Raw genomic sequence first — 26,120 nt, 5'->3', positions numbered from 1 at the left:
GTTAAGAGGTTATTTCAATTCAAGGAAATCATCTTGGAAACATAACTGCAACCTCACATAGTTACTTCGAAACAGTTAGATATATCATTTCTGGAATCCAGCATTGCCTGCTGGAAGTCACATTCACGGGAACTGTGGATTGGAGAATTTGAGTTATATCTCATTTAGATGCTCCTATCAGGAACATAAAATCACAACTTAAATTTTCAGATTATTATTGTAATAACGCAGGAATTGAGAGAGGAAATTAAACGCTTACTTCTTCAAGCTCCTCAACTGATTCCTCCTCTTCTTCAGTCTCTTCTTCCTCAGGTTTTGCTTTGGCTTTATCTACATCTCCTTTGTCTGGGTTCCACTGTTCTTGCTGGTATACTTTTCCCGTGAGAGGATCTTGACGTTGTCCTGACACTCGTTCACACAAGTCATAATCGGGACACTATTAATAAATTTAAAAGAAATGTCTTGAAGTTATTTCCCTGCAAAATATTGTTTAACCTTCTGACTTTTATGTATTTGATCATAGTGCAAATATTCAAATTCACTTTTTTCTCATTGGTATGACCATAGAAGTTATTATTACTGAAATTTAATCAAAATACACAATTCGTATCCATATTTAATTATTTCAGGCATTGTATTAGCCATATTTAGAATTTTTGTTAGAACTGTAATGATTTCCACATTCCAGAAATTGCAGAAGCCGTTAGGTCATATAACTTTTGTACTGCAAGTTACAGAAAAACAAATGGACAATGAATTAATCAGGTCAATGGGGCATCTGGATGTCACTGAACATCAGGTCTAATTGTCTCTTTCTTAACCAATGAAATTTCAGGACAGACTCAACCAATTAAATTTAAGATGTATTTACAGTGAAAAAGGACATGGACGATATAGAATGTGGGGAAATAGATGTGACATCTTGAAAAATGTCCATCTTACAGAGGAGGAAGTGCTGGATGTCTTGAAACGCATAAAGGTGGATAAATCCCCAGGACCTGATCAGATGTACCCTAGAACTCTGTGACAAGCTAGAGAAGTGATTGCTGGGCCTCTTGCTGAGATATTTGTATCATCAATAGTCACAGGTGAGGTGCCGGAAGACTGGAGGTTGGCTAACGTGGTGGCACTCTAAGAAGGGTGGTAAGCACATGCCAGGGAACTATAGACCGGTGAGCTTGACCTCGGTGGTGGGCAAGTTGTTGGAGGGAATCCTGAGGGACAGGATGTACATGTATTTGGAAAGGCAAGGACTGATTAGGGACAGTCAACATGGCTTTATGCATGGGAAATCATGTCTCACAAACTTGATTGAGTTTTTTGAAGAAGTAACAAAGAGGATTGAGGAGGGCAGAGCAGTAGATGTGATCTATCTGGAATTCAGTAAGGCATTCGACAAGATTCACTATGGGAGACTGGTTAGCAAGGTTAGATCTCTCAAAATAAAGGGAGAACTACCAATTCAATACAGAACTGGCTCAAAGGTAGAAGAGAGAGGGTCGTGGTGGAGGGTTGTTTTTCAGACTGGAGGCCTGTGACCAGTGGAGTGCCACAAGGATTGGTGCTGGGTCCACTACTTTTCATCATTAATATAAATGATTTGGATGTGAACATTAGAGGTACAGTTAATAAGTTTGCAGATGACACCAAAATTGGAGGTGTAGTGGACAGCCAAGAAGGTTACGTCAGATTACAACAGGATCTTGATCAGATGGGCCAATGGGCTGAGAAGTGGCAGATGGAGTTTAATTCAGATAAATGCAAGGTGTTGCATTTTGGAAAAGCAAATCTTAGCTGGACTTATACACTTAATAATAAGGTCCGAGGGAGTGTTGCTGAACAAAGAGACCTTAGAGTGCAGGTTCATAGCTCCTTGAAAGTGGAGTCGCAGGTAGATAGGATAATGAAGAAGGCGTTTGGTATGCTTTTCTTTATTGGTCAGAATATTGAGTACAGGAGTTGGGAGGTCATGTTGCGGCTGTACAGGACATTGGTTAGGCCACTGTTGGAATATTGCATGCAATTCTGGTCTCCTTCCTATCAGAAAGATGTTGTGAAACTTGAAAGAGTTCAGAAAAGATTTACAAGGGTTGGAGGATTTGAGCTATAGGGAGAGGCTGAACAGGCTGGGACTGTTTTCCCTGGAGCGTTGGAGGCTGAAGGGTGACCTTATTGAGGTTTGTAAAATTATGAGGGGCATGGATAGGATAAATAGACAAAGTCTTTTCCCTGGGTTGGGGGAGTCCAGGACTAGAGGGCATAGGTTTAGGGTGAGAGGGGAAAGATTCAAAAGGGACCTAAGGGGCAACTTTTTCACACAGAGGGTGGTACGTGTATGTATTGAGCTGCCAGAGCAAGTGGTGAAGACTGGTACAATTGCAACATTTAAAAGGCATCTGGATGGGTATATGAATGGAAAAGGTTTGGAGGGATATGGGCTGGGTGCTGGCTGGGAGGACTAGAATTGGTTGGGATAACGAGTTGGACTTAAGGGTATGTTTCTGTGCTGTACAGCTCTATGACTTTATGACTCTAATTGAGAAACAAATAGACCGAATTACGGAGTTGTTCATATGGTGAATTACTGACTCAACTTAAAATAGACAGAAATAAAGGTAGATTGAGAGACAGAAAGAGGACAGAGAAAGGAGACGGGTGAATATACAAGCAAATTAAAAATCATCTCACAATAATTTACTCTAATTGTTTACTTCTGGGCCTCCAAGGTAGGCCTTCATGTCGATTACTTCAATAATGAGTTTTTTATGACATCGAAAAGCAAACTTAAGTGCTTCTGGTACAATTCATTCTTGTTTACAATGCAAATCCAACAGTATTTGACATTATTGGAGAGGTTGTTTTTCCAAGGCTAAGAGCAAACTATTCAGCAATTTTGCTAACTGGAATTAATGGCCTATTTCCTCATCTCCACATTTTGCTGGGAATATTTCCTATGCTCCCATGAGTAATAGTAGATATGTTAACATACAAATCAAGAGCATGAGTAAACCACTCAACTCCTCAAGCCTGGTTCACCATTCAGATCATGGTTGATCTGGTTACTCCAGATTCCTGCCTACCCTTCTGATAATCAAAATATCCCGCCTTAAAAATATTCAAAGATTCTGCTTCAACTACATTTCAAGGAAAAAGATTCCAAAGACTCACAATGCTTTGTGAGAAAAATAGTTCCTTATCAATGTTTTGAATTTTGCAACAGTACTTTCAGTCCATTTATCCAAGGCTTTTCTATAAATTGTTCAAAACGTTGAAGCATCGGTTCTCACCTTTGTGACACACCATTCATTATATACTTGCCAACCTAAAAATGACCATTTATGCCTACTGGTGCCTGATAACTAAGGTGGCTCAGTGGTTAGCACTGACTCACAGCACCAGGGACCCGGGTTTAATTCCCTCCTCGGGCAACTGTCTGTGTGGAATTTGCACATTCTCCCCGTGTCTGCATGGGTTTCCTCCAGGTGCTCCAGTTTCCTCCCACAGTCCAAAAGATGTGCAGGTTAGGTGAATTAGCCATGCTAAATTGCCCATAGTGTTAGGTGGATTAGTCAGGGGTAAATATAGGGGGGGTTGGCTTCTCTTCGGAGGGTCGATGTGGACTTGTTGGGCCGATTATCTAAATATCACTTTTCTACCCATGCCAATATGTTACTTCTTACATGACAACCTCTTATTTTCTGCAATGATTTAGTTAACACCTTCTGGAAATCAAAATACAATACATCCACTGTTCCACATTATCCACAGTGTACGATAATTTATAAAAGAATTCAATTAATTGGTTAAACCTAACTTCTCTTTCAGAAAGCCATGTTGATTCTGCCTGCTTACCTTAAATATTTCTAAAGTGCCCTGCAATATCATCTTTTCTCCCCCCTTTTTGAATGAAGGAATTATATTTGCCAATATCCAATCAAATGGAACATTCTCCAAATCTAAGGAATTTTGGAAAACCATAAACAATACATCAACAATCTCAATAGCCAGGAGATTTTAAAACGTCAGGATGAAGTCCATCAAACCTGGGGATTTGGCAGCTCACAATTCCAACAGTTTGCTTGGTACCATTTCTGGTGGTTGTAATTTTCTTGAGTCCTGCCCTCCATTCTATTTTCTGATTTGCAACCATTTCTAGATGTTATTTGCATTCTGTCTATTAAAGGTCAAGGCAAAAACCTGTTCAATTAATCTGTATCTCCTTATTATCCATCATTAACTCTTGAGAGACGCTTGTTATAGGATCAATGTTCATTTTGTTAATTTTTTTCTTTTTAAATATTTATACAAATTCTCAGTATCTGCTTTTATATTTCTAGCTAGGTTTCGCTTCAACTCTAATTTCCCATCTTATTAATAAAATTAGTTCAATTTAGCTAGCTCTGGTTTCATGCACTAAAAACTGCTCTCATTTAAGCTTAAAATACTAGCTTTGGACCTAATCTTCTTTCCTATAAATTTAAAGTAAATATTAATCATATTATGATTACTGCTACTACAGGTGCCTTCCCTATAAAATAATTCATGCCTTACTGACAATGTTCCAGACAACACCATTACCAGCCCTGTGCGTGTTCTGTCCCACCAACAGGACAGACTCAGCAGAGTTGGCAACACTGCGGTATACAGTGGGTGGGAGCTGCCCAAGAAAATTGACTCTTGATCCTGTGATATTCTAAGGCATTAGGCTGAAAGTGGGCAAGGAAACACCTTGCTGATTATTATGACACAGGATAAACCCTTCTGCTAATTTAAACCAGAAATACAGAAAAGTTCACCTCGTCTTGTAAGCTGTTAAAGTATGAATGATAGAGGACTACCCAAATTCTACTAACTAAAAAAAATTAACAATTTATTCTTTAACTGCAAAAAAACATTAAACAACAACTATCTACACTGTAAGCCTCCTTGGGCTTAACAATTTACAACAATATACTGAACCAATGAAGCCCCTTATTAAATTTACAAAAAATGTCAAGTTTCAAAACCAGCCAGCTGTATCAATCGTCCTCTGCAGATTTTTCCTGTGTTGTCTTCGGTCTTCTGCTGCAATGATGTTTCGTATGAAAAAGGTACCTTTCAGAGAGCATATTTTTGAAAGCAATCAGTCGATGGCAGAAGATGTTCTTTCTCCGGCTAACTGTCCAAAATGCCTGCTTTTATACCCCAAAACATCAAATCATCTCATTAGTTTGATGTTGTCAGAACAGTAAAATTCAAATTTGTTTGGATTTTAGTATCTTGTGGCATAATTTAAACTGATTGGTTGAATTCGAATGGCTGTGAAAACAACACATTGCACAAGCTACATCTCAAATGTTACATCTTCAAATTATTCAGTACACTCTGTGCCTGCATTTAGTCACATGACAGGTGCTTGCCAGCTTTTCAATTTTCACTCCCACTTAAAGGTACAATTTGTGCCTTCAACTCCACAACATGATGACCATATGCCACACTTGTACCCTCTCCCCCAACTGATGAATCAGTACTTTCTATGCTGAGCAATATCTGGAAGAAGAACTTAGCGTGGCAAGGGCACAAAATGGCAAGAATAGTAATGAAGGGGAAAACAATATTGATACTGTTATATAATATTGACTGGTTGTAAAGTAAACTCTGATTGGGTAAAGATGTTGCCATCAAGAATGGCAACAGTTGACATCAGTCATCCTGGAAAGAGTCTTATAGTGAATCAGGACCAGTAAAATTTTAAACAGAAAAGAGAAATGGCAGGAAAAACTCAGCAGGTCTGGCAGTACTGGCAGAGAGAAATCAGAGTTAACATTTTGGGTTGAGTGACCCTTCCTCAGAACTGATGACAGCTAGGAAAATGCCAGTTTATGTGCAGAAGAGAGGTTGGGGGGAGAGGAAGAGTATACAAGAGGTGAGGATAGAGCCCAAAGAGAGAGAAGGGTTAGACAGACAAAGGAGTAGATAATGATGTGGCTAGGAGGGTGAATAGTTATTAATGGGGACTGCTAGCGGCTAACAATGGGTTATTTGTGCAATAGCAGTCTATGTGATAAAAGGCCTGATGTGTGGGGGCTAGGATAAGGACATGCGAGAGCTCAAGCTCTAAAGTTATTAAACTCGATATTGAGTCCAGAAGGCTGCAAGGTATCCAAGTGAACTTTGTGGAACACTGCAACAACCCTGAGACAGAGGTGTTGGCCAGGGAATAGGGGGTGTGTTAAAGTGCCAGGCAAGTGGAAGCTCAGGGTCTTCTTTGCAGACAGTAAAATTTTAGACTGACTCTCTCAAACTCAGACTATAATTGAGATCAACTTAGGTCTTAACAATTAAAATTAAAGTCAAACCAAAATTTTATAAGATAATAGATGGCTTCCGATATTGCTGCAATGGAAGCTGAGACACCCACCATCACTTGCTGTGATATGGCTGAATTTACGATTGCAGTGCTGCTGCTGCATGACCAAAAAACTGAAAAAACTGGGCCCTACCCCTTTTTGGAAAGTCTTGTGCAAAGTTGGTGTTTGTCTCCTTATACACTGTGTCATTGATAAGTAGGTTTTCTGTCAGATTTACTCATGTACTAAGAATTTTGTTATACATAGCATCAGTCAACAGCTAAAGCCTGGTCCATCAACATGTTCATGCAATTTCTTCAGTAGAACCCATTTGTGACACCAGCACATGTGCTACTCTTCCCCCCCTGCCATGATGCAGATCATGGGATGTGTCTAATCATGTGCAGATTCCTGTCTTTAAGTAATGCTCTAACTAGTCTCCTGTCAGTATCTGATCTGGGGGCTGTGTGCATGACAGTGAATAACTTTTTTTTTCATTGTTGCTATCTTCTTGCTCTTCCACTACAGAGTGGCTGGTTTGCAGTTATCCAATACAATACAGCACAAGAACAGGCCCTTTGGCCCACCAAGCCTACACCAATTCCTAATTCTTAGTTAGAGTTGCTACTTATTGCCGATATGCAATTTCTATCCCTCTATTCACCAGCATTCACGTGTCTATCAGGATATGCCTTAAATAATGCCTGTTTTCATCATCTCCAATGGCAGTGCATTCCAGGCACCCACCAACCTCTGTGTGAAAGATTTTCCCTGGACTTCTCCACTAAACCTTCCCCTCTCACCTTGCCCTCTTGTACTTGACCTTTCAACCCTGGGAAAAAGCTTCTGATTATCCACCAAATCTATGCCTCTCATAACTTTGTGACCTCTATCAGGTTGCCCCTCAGCCTACATCTTTCCAGTGAAAACAATCCAAGTTTACTCAACCTGTCCTCATAACTAAAACCCTTCAGACCGGGCAACATCCTGCTAAACCTTCTCTGCGCCCTTTCCAAAGCATCCACATCCTTCTGGTAGCGTGGCAATCAGAACTGATCGCAATATTCCAAATGTGGCCTCACTAAAGTTTTATATAACTATAACTTAACTTGTCAACTTTTATATTTGAAGCCATGGCTAATGAAGGCAAACATACCTCTTGACCACCTTATCCACCTGTGTTGTCATTTTCAGGGATCTGGGGTTCTGTACATTCAAATCCTTCTGTATGTCAATGCTCCTAAGAGTTCTGCCATTTATTGTATAATTTGCAACAGAATTTGACCTTCCAAAATGTATTTTCTCACATTTGTCCAGACTAAACTCCAACTGCCAATTCTCTGCCTAAATCTGCAATCTATCTATGCCGTATCCTTTGACAATGCTCCTCACTTCATGGGTTTTGAGAAGATTTGTAGAGGTTTGTTTTCAAACATTTTGTCACCATACTAGACAACACTATCAACGAGCCTCTGGTGAAGCACTAGTGTTAGTGACCCACTTTCTATTTATGTGTTTAGGTTTCCTTGGGTTGGTGACGTCATTTCCTGTGGTGATGTCATTCCCTGTTCTTTTCTCCCCTCTGAGATCCCATCTGGCCCTGGAGACTTGTCCACCTTAATGCATTTCTGAATACACAACATGTCCTCCTTCATAATATTGACCTGCCTGAGAGTATTCATATACCTTTCCCTAACCTCAGCTTCCCTCACGTCCCTCTCTTTGGCAAATACCAATGTAAAGTACTCATTAAGGACCTCATCCATTTCGTCTGACTTCATACGTAACCTCCTTTCTTTATCCTTGAGTGAGCCTACTCTTTCCCTAGCTATACTTCTGCTCCTAATATATGTACAAACTGCCTTGAGATTCTCCTGAACCTTGCTGGCCAAGAATATTTTGTGGCCCTTTTTAGCGCTCCCAACTCCCCATTTGAGGTCTTTCCTACTTCCTTCATATTCTTAGATGTTAGGTATGCTTTTTTTTTGACCTAGCTGATACTTTCCCTTGTCATCCAAGGTTCGTGAATGCTGCCATTCCTGTGCTTCACTACCACAGGAACATACCGTTCTTCACTCTAATCAACTGGTCTTTAAAAGATTCCTACTTGACAAATGTGGATTTATCGTCAATCAGCTGCTTCTAATCCACATGCTTTAATTCTTGTCTAATTAAGTTATAGACGCGAGTGTGGTGTTGGAAAAACATAGCAGGTCAGGCAGCATCAGAGCAGCAGGAGAATCAATGTCTCAGGTATAAGTCCTTCATCGGAATGAGACTTGTAGGCCAGAGGGGTGCTGAGAGATAAATGGTGGGGTGGGGTGGGGGAGGGGGGGGTGGTTGGGAGAAAGGTAGCTGACAATGCGATAGGTAGATGAAGATGAAGATGGGGGAGAAGATGATAGGTCAGAGAGGAGGGTGGGGTAAATGGATGGCAAAAAAGATGGTGGACAGGTCAAGAGGGCTGTGCCGAGTTGGAGGTTTGGGACTGGGAAATTGTGGGGGGAGGGGAAATGAGGCAACTGATGAAATCCACAATGAACCAGTGTAGTTGCAGGATCCCAAGGTGGAAGATGAGGCTTTCTGCCTCTAGGTGTCGGGTGGTAAGGGTTTGGTAATGGAAGAGGCCCAGGACTTGCATGTCTTTGGCAGAGTGCGGTGGGGGGGGGGTTGAAGTGGCAGCCATGGGGGGGTGGGGTTGGTTGGTGTGGATGACCCAGAGACATTCTCTGAAATGATCTGCAAGTCAGCATCCAGTCTCCCTGATGTAGAGGAGACCACATCAGGTGCAATGAATACAGTAGATGACATTGATGGAGGTACAGGTAAATTTCTGTCGGATGTAGAAGGATCCTTTGGGGCCTTGGACAGAGGTGAAGGGGAAGGCGTGGAAACATCTTCTCCACGTCCACTCTATCCAAGCCGCTCAGAATTCTGTAAGTTTCAATCAGTTCTCACCTCATCCTTCTAAACTATCGAGTGCAGATCCAGAGTCCTCAACCGCTCCTCATGACAAGTTCCTTCACCCCCAGGATTATTCCTGGACATCTGGTCTGGATCCCCTCCAACACCAGCACAACCTTTCTTAGATATGGATCCAAAACTGCTCACAATATTCCAAATGCAGTCTGACCAGAACCTTATACAATCTCAGCAATACAACTCTGCTCTAGTATTCTACCCCTCTTGAAATAATGCTCACACTGAATTTGCCTTCCTGACACCTGAATTGCATGTTAACTGTAACAGAATCCTGAAGGTAAGACTCCTACGTTCCTTTGTGCTTCAGATTTCCAAAGTTTTTCCTCATTTATAAAATAGCCTGTGCCTCTATTCTTCTTTCAACACTTTCACATGTTAAATTCCATCTGCCACTCATCCAGATAGTTAATGTACAATGTGCTTTCAGCATAACCATTCCATTTTCATCTACTATGGCTCCCATTATCACCTTTTCTGTCTCTTTAGCTTACCATTATGCATCCCTTTGTCTGTCTTTCTCTCCCACTGGGCTCTGTCTTTACCTACTGCTTACTCCTTTGAACTCCCCATCCCAACCCTCTGTCTTCAGCATATTACTAGCTCGTTCTGAAGAAAGATTAACTCTGCTTTCTCCACAGATGCTGCCACATCTGCTGAGTTTCTCCAACAATTTTTGTTTAAGTTTGAGTTAAATTTGGTTGAATTCAGGCACCAGGAATTAATGTGGTTCAACAAACTCAAAGATAATGGTTGGATGGGACAGTGCAAATCGTAATGAGCAGCAAATGAGGATGAAAAATATGGAAACAGAAATGAGAAGTATGCATAGTCCTTTTGGACCATTAAACCTGACCTTCCATTCAATAGCATTATGGCTGGTGCTCTATCTCAGAGCAATATTTCTGTTTCATCCCCATATACCTTGATGTCTCTAAAATCTAAAAGAAATTATCAAATATAATGACATAATTATCATTTTAAACACTTCTAAAAGCAAAGCTTATTATAATGTGCATTTTCAGAGAATATACAGAACTGGCTTGAAGGTACAAGAGGGAGGGTGGTGGTAGAGGGTTGTTTTTCAGACTGGAGGCTTGTGACCAATGGAGTGCCACAAGGAGTGGTGCTGAGTCCGCTACTTTTCACTTCTTATATAAAATGATTTGGATATGAACATAGGAGGTATAGTTAGTAAGTTTGCCGATGACACCAAAATTGGAGGAGTAGTGGACAGCGAAGAACGTTACCTCAGATTACATTAGGATCTTGATCAGATGGGCCAATGGGCTGACGAGTGGCAGATGGAATTTAATTTAGATAAATGAGAGGTGCTCCATTTTGGGAAAGCAGATCTTAGCAGGATTTGTACACTTAATAGCAAGGTCCGAGGGAGTGTAGGTTCATAGCTCTTGAAAGTGGAGTCGCAGGTAGATAGGATCGTGAAGAAGGCGTTTGGTATGCTTTCCTTTATTGGCCAGAATATTGAGTACAGGAGTTGGGAGGTCATGTTGTGGCTGTACAGGATATGGTTAGGCCACTTTTGGAATACTGTGTGCAATTCTGGTCTCTTTCTTATTAGAAGGATGCTGAAACTTGAAAGGGTCCAGAAAATATTTGTAAAGATATTGGCAGGGTTGGAGGATTTGAGCGATTGGGAGAGGCTGAATACGCTGGGACTGTTTTGCCTGAACTATCAAAGGCTGAGAACTGACCTCATAGAGGCTTAGAAAATCAAGAGGGGCATAAATCGGATAAATAGACAAAGTCTTTTTCCTGGGGTGGGAGAGTCCAGAACTAGAGGCATAGGTTTCGGGTGAGAGGGAAAAGATATAAAAGGGACCTAAGGGGCAATCTGTTCACAGTGGTGCATGTACAGACTGAGCTGCCAGAGGAAGTGGTGGAGGCTGGTATAATTGCATCAATTAAAAGGAATCTGGATGGATATACGAATAGGAAGGGTTTAGAGGGATATGGGCCAAGTACTGGCAAATGGGACTAGAATAGGTTGGGATATCTGGTCAGCATAGATGAGTGGGACCGAAGGGTCTGTTTCCGTGCTGTATATCTCTATGACTCTATGATAAGCTGCATGATGAAAATGCCAAGTCTACAAAGTTTTCAGAAAGATAACTATGGATCTAGTTTATGGCTTCAAACTGTACTGGATTAGGACTAAGAATTGTTTAGTGAGAAACTGCCACAGATACAGAGTAGACAAACAGGAGGAGGGAACAACACAGCAAGCCAGGCAGCATTAGGAGGTGGAGAAGTCAATGTTTCAGGTATAACCGTTCTTCAGGAATGGTGGTGGGGGTAAGGGGAGCTGCAGATAAAGAGAGGTGGAAGGATAACGGGTGGAGAGAGGGGTGGAGTGGTGAGGTAGTAATAGGTAAATACAAATGGTGGGCATGATCAGATTGGTCGATGGAAAGAGTGGATCTGGTTGGTAGCTAGAAGGAAGGGTAAGTTGGTGGGATGGAAGGGAGGAGGCTGGGCTGGAAAGGAGGTCTGGGGAATGGGTAGGAAGGTTAGCTGCCCGGATGGAAGATAAAGTGTTGTTCCTCCAATTTGCGGCCTGATTCAGCCTGGAAGACTCAACATTGAGTTTGACAAAGGGTCAGTTAGACTCGAAACGTCAGCTCTTTTCTCTCCTTACAGATGCTGCCAGACCTGCTGAGATTTTCCAGCATTTTCTGTTTTGGTTTCAGATTCCGGCATCCGCAGTAATTTGCTTTAGTCCAGTGTTTAACCCACTGCCACCTCTCTTCCAGGAATGCCTACCCTGAAGAAATACTGCTCTTCTCTCCGACAAGATTTTCTTTTGTCTCTCTCCCCCTGTCCACCTTCACTGCTTTCCTTTTCTCTCTCAGTGTTAGACAAGGTATTTACTAAGACTCGCTTCCACAGCCATATTTCCTTCCTCAATGACTGTCTTCGCCTCCGACTTACTCCACGTGGATTTCAAATTCCACCCTGCATGCAGCCTCGAGGATTGCAGGTACTTGCACGATATACAACATTTTTCCAACTGCTGTTCTCGTCGCATCCTAAAAGCCCTGCGCTGTCACACGAAAGCACTCGACACCTCTCTCCAGCAGCACCAACTTACTCTCTCTCAAAGCTGTCCAGGTCCACAGTTTCATTTCATCCTTCGTATTATTCGACGCCTTAACTCCAAACTTTTCCTGTTCCTTGCAGATGTTAAGGAATGCAAGCTTCAGCTTCTCATCCACACCCCTGCCCACCCTGCACCTTCCAACAGTCCCAATCCCTCAAACCCCATCTCTTCCAGCCCCAGCCGTGTGTTCACCATACCCTCTGACCTTCCCTTCTCTGAGGCTGAGCGTGCTGTTATAAGCAAAGGACTCAGCTTTGTGCCTTTACGTCCCCACCTCAATGAATTCCGGGCTCGACATGATGCTGAGCTCTTCTTCCATCGCCTTCGTGCTCACTTCTTTGGACAAGAGTCCTCCCCCTGCTCCACAGATCCTTTCACATCCCTCCAACATTCCACCTCTAATTGGACACTCCCGCCAGGACAATTTCCTGCCCTCGATCTTTTCATTGACAATTGTGGATGGGACATTGGCCACCTGAATTTCTCTGCCCCTCTTACCCATTCCAACGTCTCTCCATCCGAACTTTCTGCCCTTCGCTTCCTTAGGTCCAACCCCAACCTTGTCATCAAATCTGCTGACAAAGGGGGTGCTGTTGTTGTCTGGCGTACTGACCTCTACCTCGCAGAGACTGAGTGCCAACTCTCAGATTCCTCCTCCTACCTCCCCCTGGAGCATGACTACACCAATGAGCATCAAGCCATCATCCCAACACCGTGACTGATATCATTTACTCCGGATGCCTACCCCCTACAGCTTCCAATCCCATAGTATCCAAACCCTGGACAGCCCAGTTCTACCTACTCCCCAAAATCCACAAGAAGGACTGTCCCGGCAGGCCCATTGTGTCAGCATGCTCCTGCCCCACTGAACCTATTTCCTCCTACCTCGACTCCAGAGGTGCTCACTCTTCTGGTTCACTCGCTCCCTACCTACATCCGGGATTCCTCTGATGCCTTGCGACACATTGACAGCTTTCAATTTACAAGCCCTAACCACCTTCAATTCACCATGGATGTGCAATCTCTTTACACCTCCATCCCACACCAAAACGGCTTGAAAGCTCTTCACTTCTTTCTCGAAAAGAGGCCTGAACAATCTCCATCCACCACCACTCTCCCCTGCCTGGCTGAACTTGTTCTCTCTCTCAACAACTTCTCCTTCAACTCATCCCATTTTCTTCAAATCAAATGTGTAGCAATAGGTACCCGCATGGGTCCTAGCTATGCCTGCCTTTTCATGGGGTATGTGGAACATTTCTTGTTCCAGGCCTACCTGGGTCCCCTCCCACAACAGCTTTATCGGTACATCGATGACTATTTTGGTGCAGCTTCATGGTCTCATCCTGACCTGGAAAATTTCATAAACTTCGCTTCCAGTTTCCATCCCTTCATCACCTTCACCTAGTCCATCTCTGACACTTGCCTTCCTTTCCTTGACCTTTCTGTTTCCATTTCCGGCAATAGTCTATCCACTAATATCCATTACAAGCCCACTGACTCACACAGCTATCTGGACTACAGTTCTTCTCAGGCCGGACCAACCAACCCAACCACCCCGTAGCTCAACACTTCAACTCCCCCTCCCACTCCACCAAGGACATGCAGGTCCTTGGACTCCTCCATCGTCAGACCATAGCAACATGACGGTTGGAGGAAGAGCACCTCATCTTCCGCCTAGGAAGATGAACTCAGATGTCTCCAGTTTCCTCATTTCCCCTCCCCCCACCTTGTCTCAGTCAAATCCCTCAAACTCAGCACCGCCTTCCTAACCTGCAATCTTCTTCCTGACCTCTCCGCCCCCACCCCACTCCGGCCTATCACACTCACCTTGACTTCCTTCCACCTATCGCATTTCCAACGTCCCTCCCCCAAGTCGCTCCTCCCTACCTTTTATCTTAGCCTGCTGGACACACTTTCCTCATTCCTGAAGAAGGGCTTATGCCCGAAACGTCGATTCTCCTGTTCCTTGGATGCTGCCTGACCTGCTGCGCTTTTCCAGCAACACATTTTCAGTACAGTTCTTCTGACCCTATGTCCTGAAAGGACTCTATCCCTTTCTCTCAGCTCCTTCGCCTCCACCGCATTTGTTCCAATGAGGCCACTTTCCAAAGTGGTGCTCTTAATACGTGCTCCTTCTTCTCCAACAAGCTTTGACAAAGGGTCAGTTAGACTCGAAATGTCAGCTCTTTTTTCTCCTTACAGATGCTGCCAGATCTGCTGAGATTTTCCAGCATTTTCTCTTTTGGTTTCAGATTCCAGCATCTGCAGTAATTTGCTTTTATTCAACATTGAGTTATCCAATTTCAAACACCCTTCCCACCCAACCCCCGACCTCCTTTCCAGCCCCGCCTCCTCCCTTCCATCCCTCCGACTGACCCCTCCTTCCAGATAACAACCAGATTGACTCCTCCCATCAACCAACCTGGTCATGCCCACTACTTGGATTTACCTATCACTTCCTCACCACTCCACCCTCTCCCCACCCATTATCCTTCCACCCCCTCTCTTTATCGCAGCTCTCCTTACTCCCACCTCCAGTCCTGAAGAAGGGCTATACTCGAAAAGTCCACTTCTCCACCTCCTGATGCTGCCTGGCTTGCTGTGTTCTTCCAGCCTTTTGCTTGTCTACTTTGGATTCCAACATCTGCAGCTTTTCTTGTCTCTAATAGATACAACAGAAACTACGCCCCCCCCCCCCCCCCCCCCCCCCCTTCTTCTGAAATCTTCAGGATTTGAAAATTAAACATTCATCAGAATACTTTATTGTTGCAAGGTGAGAGTTTTTGAAGATACGACAATGAATGAACACCACTGTCAACAGGGAACATACAAATTAGGACTGGAATAGATCATTTCACCCCTCGAGATTGCTCTGCTGTAAGTGAATGGCTGATTTGATTGTGGTCTTAACTTCACATTCCCGCCTACACTTCAGCAATCAATCAGCCGTGACTGTTCAGTTAGAAACAATAACTATTACGTAAATTGATCCTTCAGCTGTAAATAAGATTCTTGATAATCTGTGAAATGTCTTTTTCCTGACTATACATTTTACTTCACCAAGTTACAAGATTTGATACTCTGCAAATTTCTAATGTTTTTGAATGCTGGGAAGCTGTATGCATTTTTTTTTGCATTAGTAGGTTTTTGGATATATTTGTATGTTTTAAACATGTTGTTAATAATTTCTGCATCTTTGCTCGAGTGAGTTTCAGAAGAAAAACTATTAACTTTTTTTTACTCATTCACGGAATGAGGGTGTGACTGCTAGGCCACCATTTATCGCTCATCCCTAATTGCCCAGAGGATTAAGAGTCACCCACATAAGACCATAAGACCATAAAGACATAGGAGTGGAAGTAAGGCCATTCGGCCCATCGAGTCCACTCCACCATTCAATCATGGCTGCTGGGCACTTCAACTCCACTTACCCGCATTCTCCCCGTAGCCCTTAATTCCCCGAGACAACAAGAATCTATCAATCTCTGCCTTGAAGACATTTAGCGTCCAGGCCTCCACTGCACTCTGCGGCAATGAATTCCACAGGCCCACCACTCTCTGGCTGAAGAAATGTCTCTGCATTTCTGTTCTGAATTTACCCCCTCTAATTCTAAGGCTGTGTCCACGGGTCCTAGTCTCCTCACCTAACGGAAACAATTTCCTCGCATCCACCCTTTCCAAGCCATGTATTATCTTGTACGTCTCTATTAAGTCTCCCCTTAATCTTCTAAACTCCAATGAATACAATCCCAAGATCCTCAGCCGTTCCTCATATGTTAGACCTACCATTCCAGGGATCATCCGTGTGAATCTCCGTTGGACACGTTCCAGTGCCAGTATGTCCTTCCTGAGGTGTGGCGACCAAAACTGGACACAGTACTCCAAATGGGGCCTAACCAGAGCTTTATAAAGTCTCAGTAGCACAATGGTGTTTTTATATTCCAACCCTCTAGAGATAAGTGACAACATCGCATTCGCTTTCTTAATCACAGACTCTACCTGCATGTTGACCTTTAGAGAATCCTCGACTAGCACTCCCAGATCCCTTTGTACTTTGGCTTTACGAATTTTCTCACCGTTTAGAAAGTAGTCTGTGCTTTTATTCTTTTTGCCAAAGTGCAAGACCTTGCATTTGTTCACGGTGAATTCCATCAGCCATTTCCTGGACCACTCTCCCAAACTGTCTAGATCCTTCTGCAGCCTCCCCACTTCCTCAGTACTATCTACCTGTCCACCTATCTTCGTATTATCGGCAAACTTCGCTAGAATGCCCCGAGTCCCTTCATCCAGATCATTAATATATAATGCGAACAGCTGTGGCCCCAACACTGAACCCTGTGGGACACCGCTCGTCACCGGCTGCCATTCTGAAAAAGAACCTTTTATCCCAACTCTCTACCTTCTGTCAGACAGCCAATCCTCAATCCATCCCAGTAGCTCACCTCGAACACCATGGGCCCTCACCTTGCTCAGCAGCCTCCCATGTGGCACCTTATCAAAGGCCTTTTGGAAGTCTAGATAGACCACATTCACTGGGTTTCCCTGGTCTAACCTGCTTGTCACCTCTTCAAAGAATACCAACAGGTTTGTCAGCCATGACCTCCCCTTAGTAAATTCATGTTGACTTGTTCTAATCAGACTCTGCTCTTCTAAGAATTTAGAAACCTCATCCTTAATGATGGATTCTAGAATTTTACCAACAACCGGGATTAGGCTAATTGGCCTACAATTTTCCATCTTTTGTCTTGATCCTTTCTTGAACAATGGGGTTACAACCGCGATCTTCCAATCATCCGGGACTTTCCGTGACTCCAGTGACTCTTGAAAAGTCTCAACCAATGCCTCCGCTATTTCCTCAGCCACCTCTCTCAGAACTCTAGGATGTATCCCATCGGGGCCAGGAGATTTATCAATTTTAAGACTTTTTAGCTTTTCTAGCACTATCTCTTTTGTAATGACAACCATACTCAACTCAGCCTCCTGACTCCCTTCAATTGTTGGGATATTTCTCCTGTCTTCCACTGTGAAAACTGACGCAAAGTACTTGTTAAGTTCTCCTGCTATTTCCTTATCTCCCATCACTAGGCTTCCAGCATCAGTTTGAAGTAGCCCAATGTCTACTTTGTCGTTTGTTTCTTATGTATTGAAAGAAACTTTTACTATCGTTTCTAATATTACTGGCTAGCTACCTTCATATTTGATCCTCTCCTTTCTTATTACTCTCTTTGTTATCCTCTGTTTGTTTTTGTCGCCTTCCCAATCTTCTGATTTCCCACTGCTCTTGGCCACTTTATAGGATCTCTCTTTTTCTTTAATACATTTCCTGACTTCCTTTGTCAGCCATGGCTGTCTAATCCCTCCCTGGATAATCTTTCTTTTCTTGGGGATGAACCTCTGTACAGTGTCCTTAATTATACCCACAAACTCCTGCTATTTTTGCTCTACTGTCTTCCCTGCAAGCCTCTGCTTCCAGTCTATTTTTGTCAGTTCCTCGCTCATGCCCTCATAATTACCTTTATTTAACTGTAACACCATTACATCCGATTTTGCCTTCTCTCTTTCAAACTCCAGACTGAACTCTACCATATTATGATCGCTGCTTCCTAAGGGTTCCCTTACTTTAAGATCTTTTATAATGTCTGGTTCATTGCAAAGCACTAGGTCCAGAATAGCCTGCTCCCTTGTGGGCTCCATGACAAGCTGTTCCAAAAAGCCATCCTGTAAGCATTCCATGAATTCCCTTTCTTTGGATACACTGGCAACATTATTTTCCCAGTCCACCTGCATATTGAAGTCTCCCATGATCACCGTGACCTTGCCTTTCTGACATGCCTTCTCTATTTCCCGGTACATGTTGCGTGCCACATGTAGGCCAGATTAGGTAAGGATGGTAGTTTCCTTTCCTCAAGGACATTAGTGTACCAGATAGGTTTTTCTGACAATCGGCAATGGATTCACGGTCATCATTAGACTATTAATTCCAGATTTTTGCTAGTGAATTCATATTTCACCATCTGCAATGTCAGGATTCAAATCTAGGTCCCCAGGTCATTACTAGGGTCTCTGGGTTAACAGTCCACTAGGCCGTTGCCTTCCCACTTTATTAATGTACAGAAACTAGACAACTTATTTCTTATACTAGTTATACACAGTGAAGTGCTAAATTAACAATATCATTTAAGTACAAACTCTATTATATAAGATCAGGATTGGAGTGGAGAGAGAAGTTTGGTCACCTGTCCTGATTTGGCCATGACAAATGTAATGGATTACTTTGCTCAATAGATTAATTTAATAAAATAGGAGTTGTTTTACCTTGATATTAATGATAAAGTCAGGCTTTAGATCTATACTTTTTATGAGTTGTATTTGTTCTGGAATCTTCAAGTAGTTCTCGGAAAGGCAAGGAAATTCACATAAAACATAACCTAAAAAGAGAAGTATTGTTAATTAGCACTTAATGACATAAGAAATAGGAACAGGAGGAGGCAATAGACCTGCTCAATTTCAGTTACTGTTTAATACAAGATGGCTGATTATCTTTAATACAAACATTCCTGTTGCTCTCTATAATCCTTGGAAGCTAAAGTCTATTTACCCTAATCCTGAATGTACTGAATGACAGTGTAAACTGTCCTGGTCCACCTACATTGATGCGGTGTCAAGAAAGCACAACAGCATCTCGATTTTTGCAGAGGCTAAGGAAATTCGGCATCTGCACAAAAAATCTTAGCAATTTTTATAGATGCACAATAGAAAGCATCCTGTCTAGATACATCACAGCATGGAATGGCAACTCCTCTTCCCAAGACCGCAAGAAACTACAGAGTTGTGAACACAGCCAAGTCCTTCACGCAAATCACCCTTGTATCCACTGACACCATCTATACTTCCTACTGCCTTGGGAAAGTAATCAGCATAATCAAAGACCTCTCTCTTCCACCCTCTTCTGTTGAATACACATATAAGCAAATTCAAGAACAGCTTCTTCCCCATTAATTTCAGACTTTTGAATAGACCTCTGAAATGTTAATGTTGATCTCTCTCTCTCCGCAACTTCTCTGAGGCTATAACATAACTTTGCTGAAAAATGTATTCCTGGAAAAGCACAGCAGGTCAGAAGCATCCAAGGAGCAGGAGAATCGACGTTTCGGGCATAAGCCCTTCTTCAGGAACATTACTTTGCACTGTTCTGCTACTCTGCTGCATGTTGTATGGTATGATCTGCCTGTATAGCACACAAAACAATACTTTTCACTGTATCATATGACAACAATAAATCAAAGTCAAGCCCTTGGGTAAAGCATATTTAACAAAGCAATGTCCAAATGTTGAATTGCAAGGGTTTTTATTGTAAATCTATGGTTTAGCACAAACATTAATTTCCATCTTTCCCCTCTGGACCCATTCCCTATCAAGGAGCAAACTCTCCCTAGGAAAAGAAGCCAGCACTTTTTTTTATTTAAGAAATTCATCACCCATTAAACAATCATCTAATTAACCAATTACTATAATCACTGCCCACCAGCAACAGTGTGACAACAAAAACATTAAGAAGGGAAGGTAACAAGAGAAGGGAATGAAAATAATGTTGGAGTGGGCGATGGTGCACTCTAGCAGCCCCCTTCTCCCATCCCACAGTGTCTACCTATATCTAAAAGCTCTGAGAATACTAATAAACACAACATACTCTCTCCAAGGACACTTAGGCATAGACAGAAGAATTCAGCTTCCTTTTCAAAAATTAATGCACCGCGAATTTATCAATTCTCCTGAAGAATTCAGCTTTTTGTCTTATTTTAAAAATGCACCATCAATTGATCACAACAGTCAATTGACAAATTAGTACAAATTCCATACATCCGTGATAGTATGACAAAAACAAACAAAAAAATCAAGGGAGTACCAAGGGTGGAGACTAAGCCAAAATCATGCTAGAAGGAGAGATGATGCATTTCAAACCTTCGCCGTGCTCACTTCTTTCTAAAAGCTTTAAGAATATTGGTAGACTCCACATATTCTCTCACTAAGGAGACAAGAACACGGTCGCATGAACCAGCTCTTTTTTTTGTTATTTCTGAAATTCACTAAGTTAACCAATAACCCAATCACCCAATTACAACCACTGACCACAAGAATGCACGCCTTTCTTTTCCAAAAGCACACCACCAAATCACTCAATTAACTAATTAACCAAATAACAAATTTCACTAGTCCTCCATCTTTTTGCAACTGATGGTGTTCTCCACACAGCTGATAATTCCATCTAGCTTTGTGTCATCCATAAACATTAGTCTCAGTCTATGCAAATCTTTTCAATACAATGCGGATGAATAGTACCATGAATAATTTTTGAGTGTCTCCTTTTATTTGCCCAAGATTGTGTGCATTTTCTTTTCCTCACAATGATTCAGTCAGCTTAAATAACTCAACAGCAAGCTTTTATATATTTAAAATGAAAGTTATTTTATTTCTCACACCATTTTCCAAAGATTGATAAAATCACCATTTCTCCTTCATATTGTTCAATGATATAAACATAAATCTACATGTCGAGATGAAAATAAAACAGGAATAATCCAAATGAAATTTAACTTGCTGTCAATTTCGGTGCAGATATGATATTTCTTTTTCAGTTATTACTTTGGTTTAAGTGAAGATGTGCAGAAATTTCCCAGTAGCTATGACAGTTTCAATGGTTGACCAGTCCGGAGGTAAATTTCTCAGGTAAACTTGAAGATGCAACAGGTTAGAGGTGAAAGAATCCTTCTTTCTCTTTCAAGGTACTGTGATTAGGCAATTTAACAACTTACTTCACAGTAACAGTCAGATAGTTTTGCTTATTCTCTCTCATTAATAGAATTCTGTTCGGAAATAATTGGAAATTTCCTGCTATATGTTATAATTACCAGCAAAAATGGCCACCTTACCAATGTTATCTTGTAACAACTGGTTAACTCCAGGAAAGGTAAGAGAGATAGGCAGTTAGTGCAGGAGTCTTCTGTGGCTATCCCCATTTCAAACAAGTATGCTGTTTTGGAAAATGTAGGGGATGATGGATTCTCAGGGGAACGGAACACAAACAGCCAATTTTCTGGTCTTGAGACTGGCTCTAATGCAATGAGGGGTATATCAGGTTCCGAGAAATCAATTGTGTTAGGGGACTCTCTAGTCCAAGGTACAGGCTGACGTTTCTGTGGCCAGGAGTGAAAAATCAGAATGGTATGTTGCTTCTGTGGTGCCAGGATCAAGAATGTCTCAGAGAGTGTGCAGAATGTTCTCAAGGGGGAGGGGGAATCGAGGGAGTTTATTTATCCCCTGGCCACAACCTCAGTCAGTCATAATCAATTCAAAAGCTAATTTCGTACTCAGGAGATAAAAAAAAAACTGTTTTGTAGTCCTTGGAACAATCTTGAACTCCAGTTTTCTTTGTAAAATATAGCTGTAAAGACCTACAACAACATCATGGCAGTACTTGTATGACAATAATTTTACAAAATCTAAATAACATACTCAAGTTATGCTTATACAAGTTATTTCTGAAAGCAGAAAAACAAGTTATAATAACGTTAAAAGAAACCTGATTATGCAGCTTTACCTCAAGGTATCTTACTTGTTCATCAGTTTTTTGGGAGAAAAATTTCAACTTCCATTTCATACTTTGGAAAGTCAGAATGTTTAAAATCCTGAACGGATAACTTTGCAGATCTTGCAATTACTTCTATTGCACAGATGTATTCTCACAACTTTCTGGGGTTGCGCTCTTGAAACCAAGACCATTATTTCTGGACTCAGTGGTGAGAGGGCAAAGATTTAAAAGGGACCTGAGAGGCAACCTTTTCACACAGAGTGGAACATTTATGGAATGAGCTGCCAGAGATGGTGGAGGTTGGTACAGTTACAACATTTGAAAGGCATCTGGATAGGTACAATATATAAGAAGGATACAGAGGGATATGAACGAAATGCTGGTAAATTAACTTAGTATGTCTGGTTGGCGTGGACAAGTTCATCTGAAGGGTCTGTTTCTGTGCTGTGTTCCTCTATGACTCTATGAATGCAAATACTTAATGTTATACTCACCTCTATGAGCAACTTCTGGAGAGCGGAGTTTGTCCAACATCAAGTTTATTATCAGCTCCTCATAAATGCTCTCACCCCTAAATAGGCATTCCTGAAACTAAAGGAATATTTGTAAAAATATACCAATTTTGAATAAAGTTCTTCAGGCCTTGTACACTTGCACTGCAGGATGCTTAATTTGATTTCAATACATTCAGTGTGAATGTTTTCTGGGGTGCACTTTTGTAAGAAGGAATGCATGTTAAAATCCAGATATACAACACAATATTTATTGGAGTTACAGGCAAAATAAAACTTGAGAAAATTTGTCAAAGGTGCAAATGTCAATGCAATTTTGCAGACAAATCTCTGGATTCAATTTTCAAATTAAAAATAAACACAAGCTGTGCAATTTGGATTTCTTTTAAAATCGATCCCAAACCTTTTTTGGCCACTGCGATGAGGACAGTACTGGTATTACAAATGTCTGTACTTAATTTCTACAGAGGTCTGAGCAAGAACAGTAGTATATTAACATACTGATGGAGCTCTGTGGACATAGGTCGGCAAAGACAAACTGACTCAAATCATATTCTCAATAGTATTTATGAAATGGAATCACTCATTGAAAAATCTTGATAATTGTCAATACCTATTTGCATTATGAGTGTTATGGTTAAATAATAAACATAAATTTTTCAGTTTTACCTTACTGTTTAAGATAATGTTGAGGTTCTGTGAGAGTCAATTTCATTTAGCCATTATATCAACAGCTTCACATGAAGAATGTATTTGGAACAATTTACCTTCTAAGAAAAGTTACATTACTCTAAAAAAAAGTTCTCGATTTCTTTCCAGCAAATATTTCTTTACCTGTTTCCCAATTTCTGTGTTTGCATCAATGTTTTCTTGTATAAGTTGGTGAGCTAAAATCAGAAGATCAAATACATGTTACATTAAATACTTTAAAAGAATAAGGATATCATCGCAATGCAATTTTTAATCACATACTTACGTTCAACTAATACCGAGTTCCATGCCTGTGCTAAGCTTTTACCTAAAGTTCTTTTCCCAACAGACTGCAAATAAAAAATCATTCATCAGTTTTAGAATTGGTTGATTTCTAAATAATAAATTCACACAAGTTATTAGATCGTTAAAAACCTTGGATAAGTAACTTGAATAATATTGGAATACAGATGACTTGATTATACATATCTGCAATACTTTGTTGTAACACCCATTCCTAAAGCAAAAAGCATTACTAAAATTATTGCAGTGGAAATATATTTTCAAGTGATGCTAAATATTACATTAATAAGATTATAATTGCTTACTGGTTTTCCCACAATTAAGAAACATGTTGGTTTTGACAGCAAAACTTTTCTCTCGACTTCATCTTCATCAAGGAGATCTGCAAAGACTAGCGGTTTCTTTATACGTTTTGTGGATTCCTCGTCATCAACCACCTATTGTTAGGAACAGTAGTTATTTTAGATCAGTTCGTTTGGAGAAAAGATTAAACATTAAATAATCTCTGATTATGTACTCTGATTAAATAAAGATTAAACTAAAAGATTAAATAATCTCTGATTATGTGAGGAGTTTGTTCTCATGCATGGCTTTAATTTTACTGTTCCTTCACCCATATCAAAAGGAAGGAGATAGTTCCTGATTTCTAGTACCTCTAAAGAAGGAGTATATATTTTTACACATCCAATATCACAAGCTGGATTCTTGTGATGTACCTATTGTTTGAAATGTTCAAACTATTAAAATTTTATCAGTTAACCATTTAGATATTAACAGGTGTGTTGACTAAAAATTAATTGCCAATACATTCCTCTCGAATTTGTAATTTAAATATTCTTATTGAAGATGGATGAACTGGGAGATCCATTGCTTACTGAGGTACTGACATATGACACCTTTACTGGAAATTCAGCTGCGACCTTGGTAAGGACGTTAGACACGCCAAGAGGCAATATCAGACTAAGCTATAGACCTAAATTAACCACGCGGAAACCAGCCATTTGTGGCAAGGTCTACACGACATCATGGGCTACAAAGTGAAGCAAATCAGAATAGCGAACAAAAATACATCTCTCTCTGACACGCTCATTGTAGTTCATGCTCAGTTCAACCAGAAGGTCAGTGCAATGGTGTCACCTGCTCAGACAGCCTTGGATATACCTGTTCCCTCAGTCACCACTGCAGACGTCAGATCGGCCTTTAATGAAAGTGGCCGGCCCAGATGGAGTCACCTCCGGTGCACTCAGATTCTGCGAGGAACGGCTAGCGGGAGTACTCACTGATATCTTTAACTTCTCCTTATCACAACCTGAAGTTTCCATCTTCTTCAAGGCCACCATCATCCTGGTACTAGAGAAAACTCATGCAGTGTGCTTGAATGACTATCGTCCAGTGGCTCTTGACTTCCATAATTATAAGGTGCTTCAAGAGGTTAGTTCTGGCTCATATCAACTCTAGCCTCCCAGTCTGCCGTGATTACTTGAAATACGTCTACCATTGCAATAGGTCCCACAGCAGATGCCATCCCCCTGGCCCTACCCTCATCCCTGGAACATCTGGATACCAAAGATACCTATGTCAGCTCCTACGTATTGACTACAGTTCCACCTTCAACGCTATAATTCCAATCAAACTAATGTCCAAACTCAGAGGTCATTACTCTATCCTCCACAACTGGACCCCTGACTTCCTGATCCGCAGACTGCGATCAGTGAAAATAGGCAACAACACCTCTTCCACAACAATCCCCAACACTGGCGTCTTACTATACACCCTGCACACTCATGACAGTGTGGCCAAATTTTGTCCTCACTCTATTTACACGTTCACTGATGGAGCCAGATCTCAAACAATGATGAGACAGAATACAGGAAAGAGATAGACAACTTGGTGGCATGATGTAAAAATAACAATCTCTCCCTCAATATCAGCAAAAGAGCTGATCATTGATTTCAGGAAGCAAGGTGGAGGACATGCTTCATCTACATTAATAGTGCTAAAGCGGAGTTGGTTGAGCACATCATGTTCCTAGGAGTGATGATCACCAATAATCTGTCCTGGTCCACTCATGTTGATGCAACGATCAAAAACGCTTAACAACGAATGCCTCTACTTCCTCAGGAGGCTAAGGAAATTTGGCATGTCCATTAAGATTTTTATAGATGCACTAAAGAAAGCATTCTATCCAGATGCATTTATGGTTTGGTATGGCAATGGTCTTCCCAGGACCATAAGAAACTACAGAGAGTTACGAACACAGCCCAGTCCATCATGCAAGCCAACTTTCCATCCATTGACTCTATCTATACTTTTTGCTGTCTTGGAAAGGCAACTAACATAATCAAAGACCTCTCCCACCCCAGTTATAATCTCTTTCAAACTCTTCCGTCGGGCAGAAGATACAAAAGCTTAAACACACGTACCAACAGATTAAAGAACAGCTTCTTCCCCCACTGTTATTAGACTTCTGAATGGACCTCTCAAATTTTAAATTCAGTGTTGATCTCGCTGTTTGTGCACCTTCTCTGCAGCCATAACATTGTATTCTTTGCTCTGTTCTATTAGTCACGGAGGGAACGGTCTTTGCGGAAGGCGGA

At 41.4% G+C, this 26,120-nt stretch overlaps 1 protein-coding gene across 1 annotated transcript in view; it reads right to left on the bottom strand.

The window, feature by feature from the left end:
- ak9 (adenylate kinase 9) overlaps positions 1-26,120 on the bottom strand; it is a 267,579-nt gene that overhangs the window by 239,672 nt on the left and 1,787 nt on the right. Inside the window, exons 2-7 of the mRNA XM_072552101.1 lie at positions 23,829-23,960; positions 23,507-23,570; positions 23,365-23,417; positions 22,513-22,609; positions 18,745-18,857; positions 260-436 (exon numbers count right to left, since the gene is read on the bottom strand). Coding sequence (XP_072408202.1) covers positions 260-436; positions 18,745-18,857; positions 22,513-22,609; positions 23,365-23,417; positions 23,507-23,570; positions 23,829-23,960 — 636 coding nt within the window. The remainder of the gene's footprint in view (positions 1-259; positions 437-18,744; positions 18,858-22,512; positions 22,610-23,364; positions 23,418-23,506; positions 23,571-23,828; positions 23,961-26,120) is intronic.

Source organism: Chiloscyllium punctatum, chromosome 3 (assembly GCF_047496795.1).
Source record: "Chiloscyllium punctatum isolate Juve2018m chromosome 3, sChiPun1.3, whole genome shotgun sequence".
Lineage (NCBI taxonomy): Eukaryota > Metazoa > Chordata > Chondrichthyes > Orectolobiformes > Hemiscylliidae > Chiloscyllium > Chiloscyllium punctatum.
This window is presented reverse-complemented; position numbering and strand designations above follow the sequence as displayed.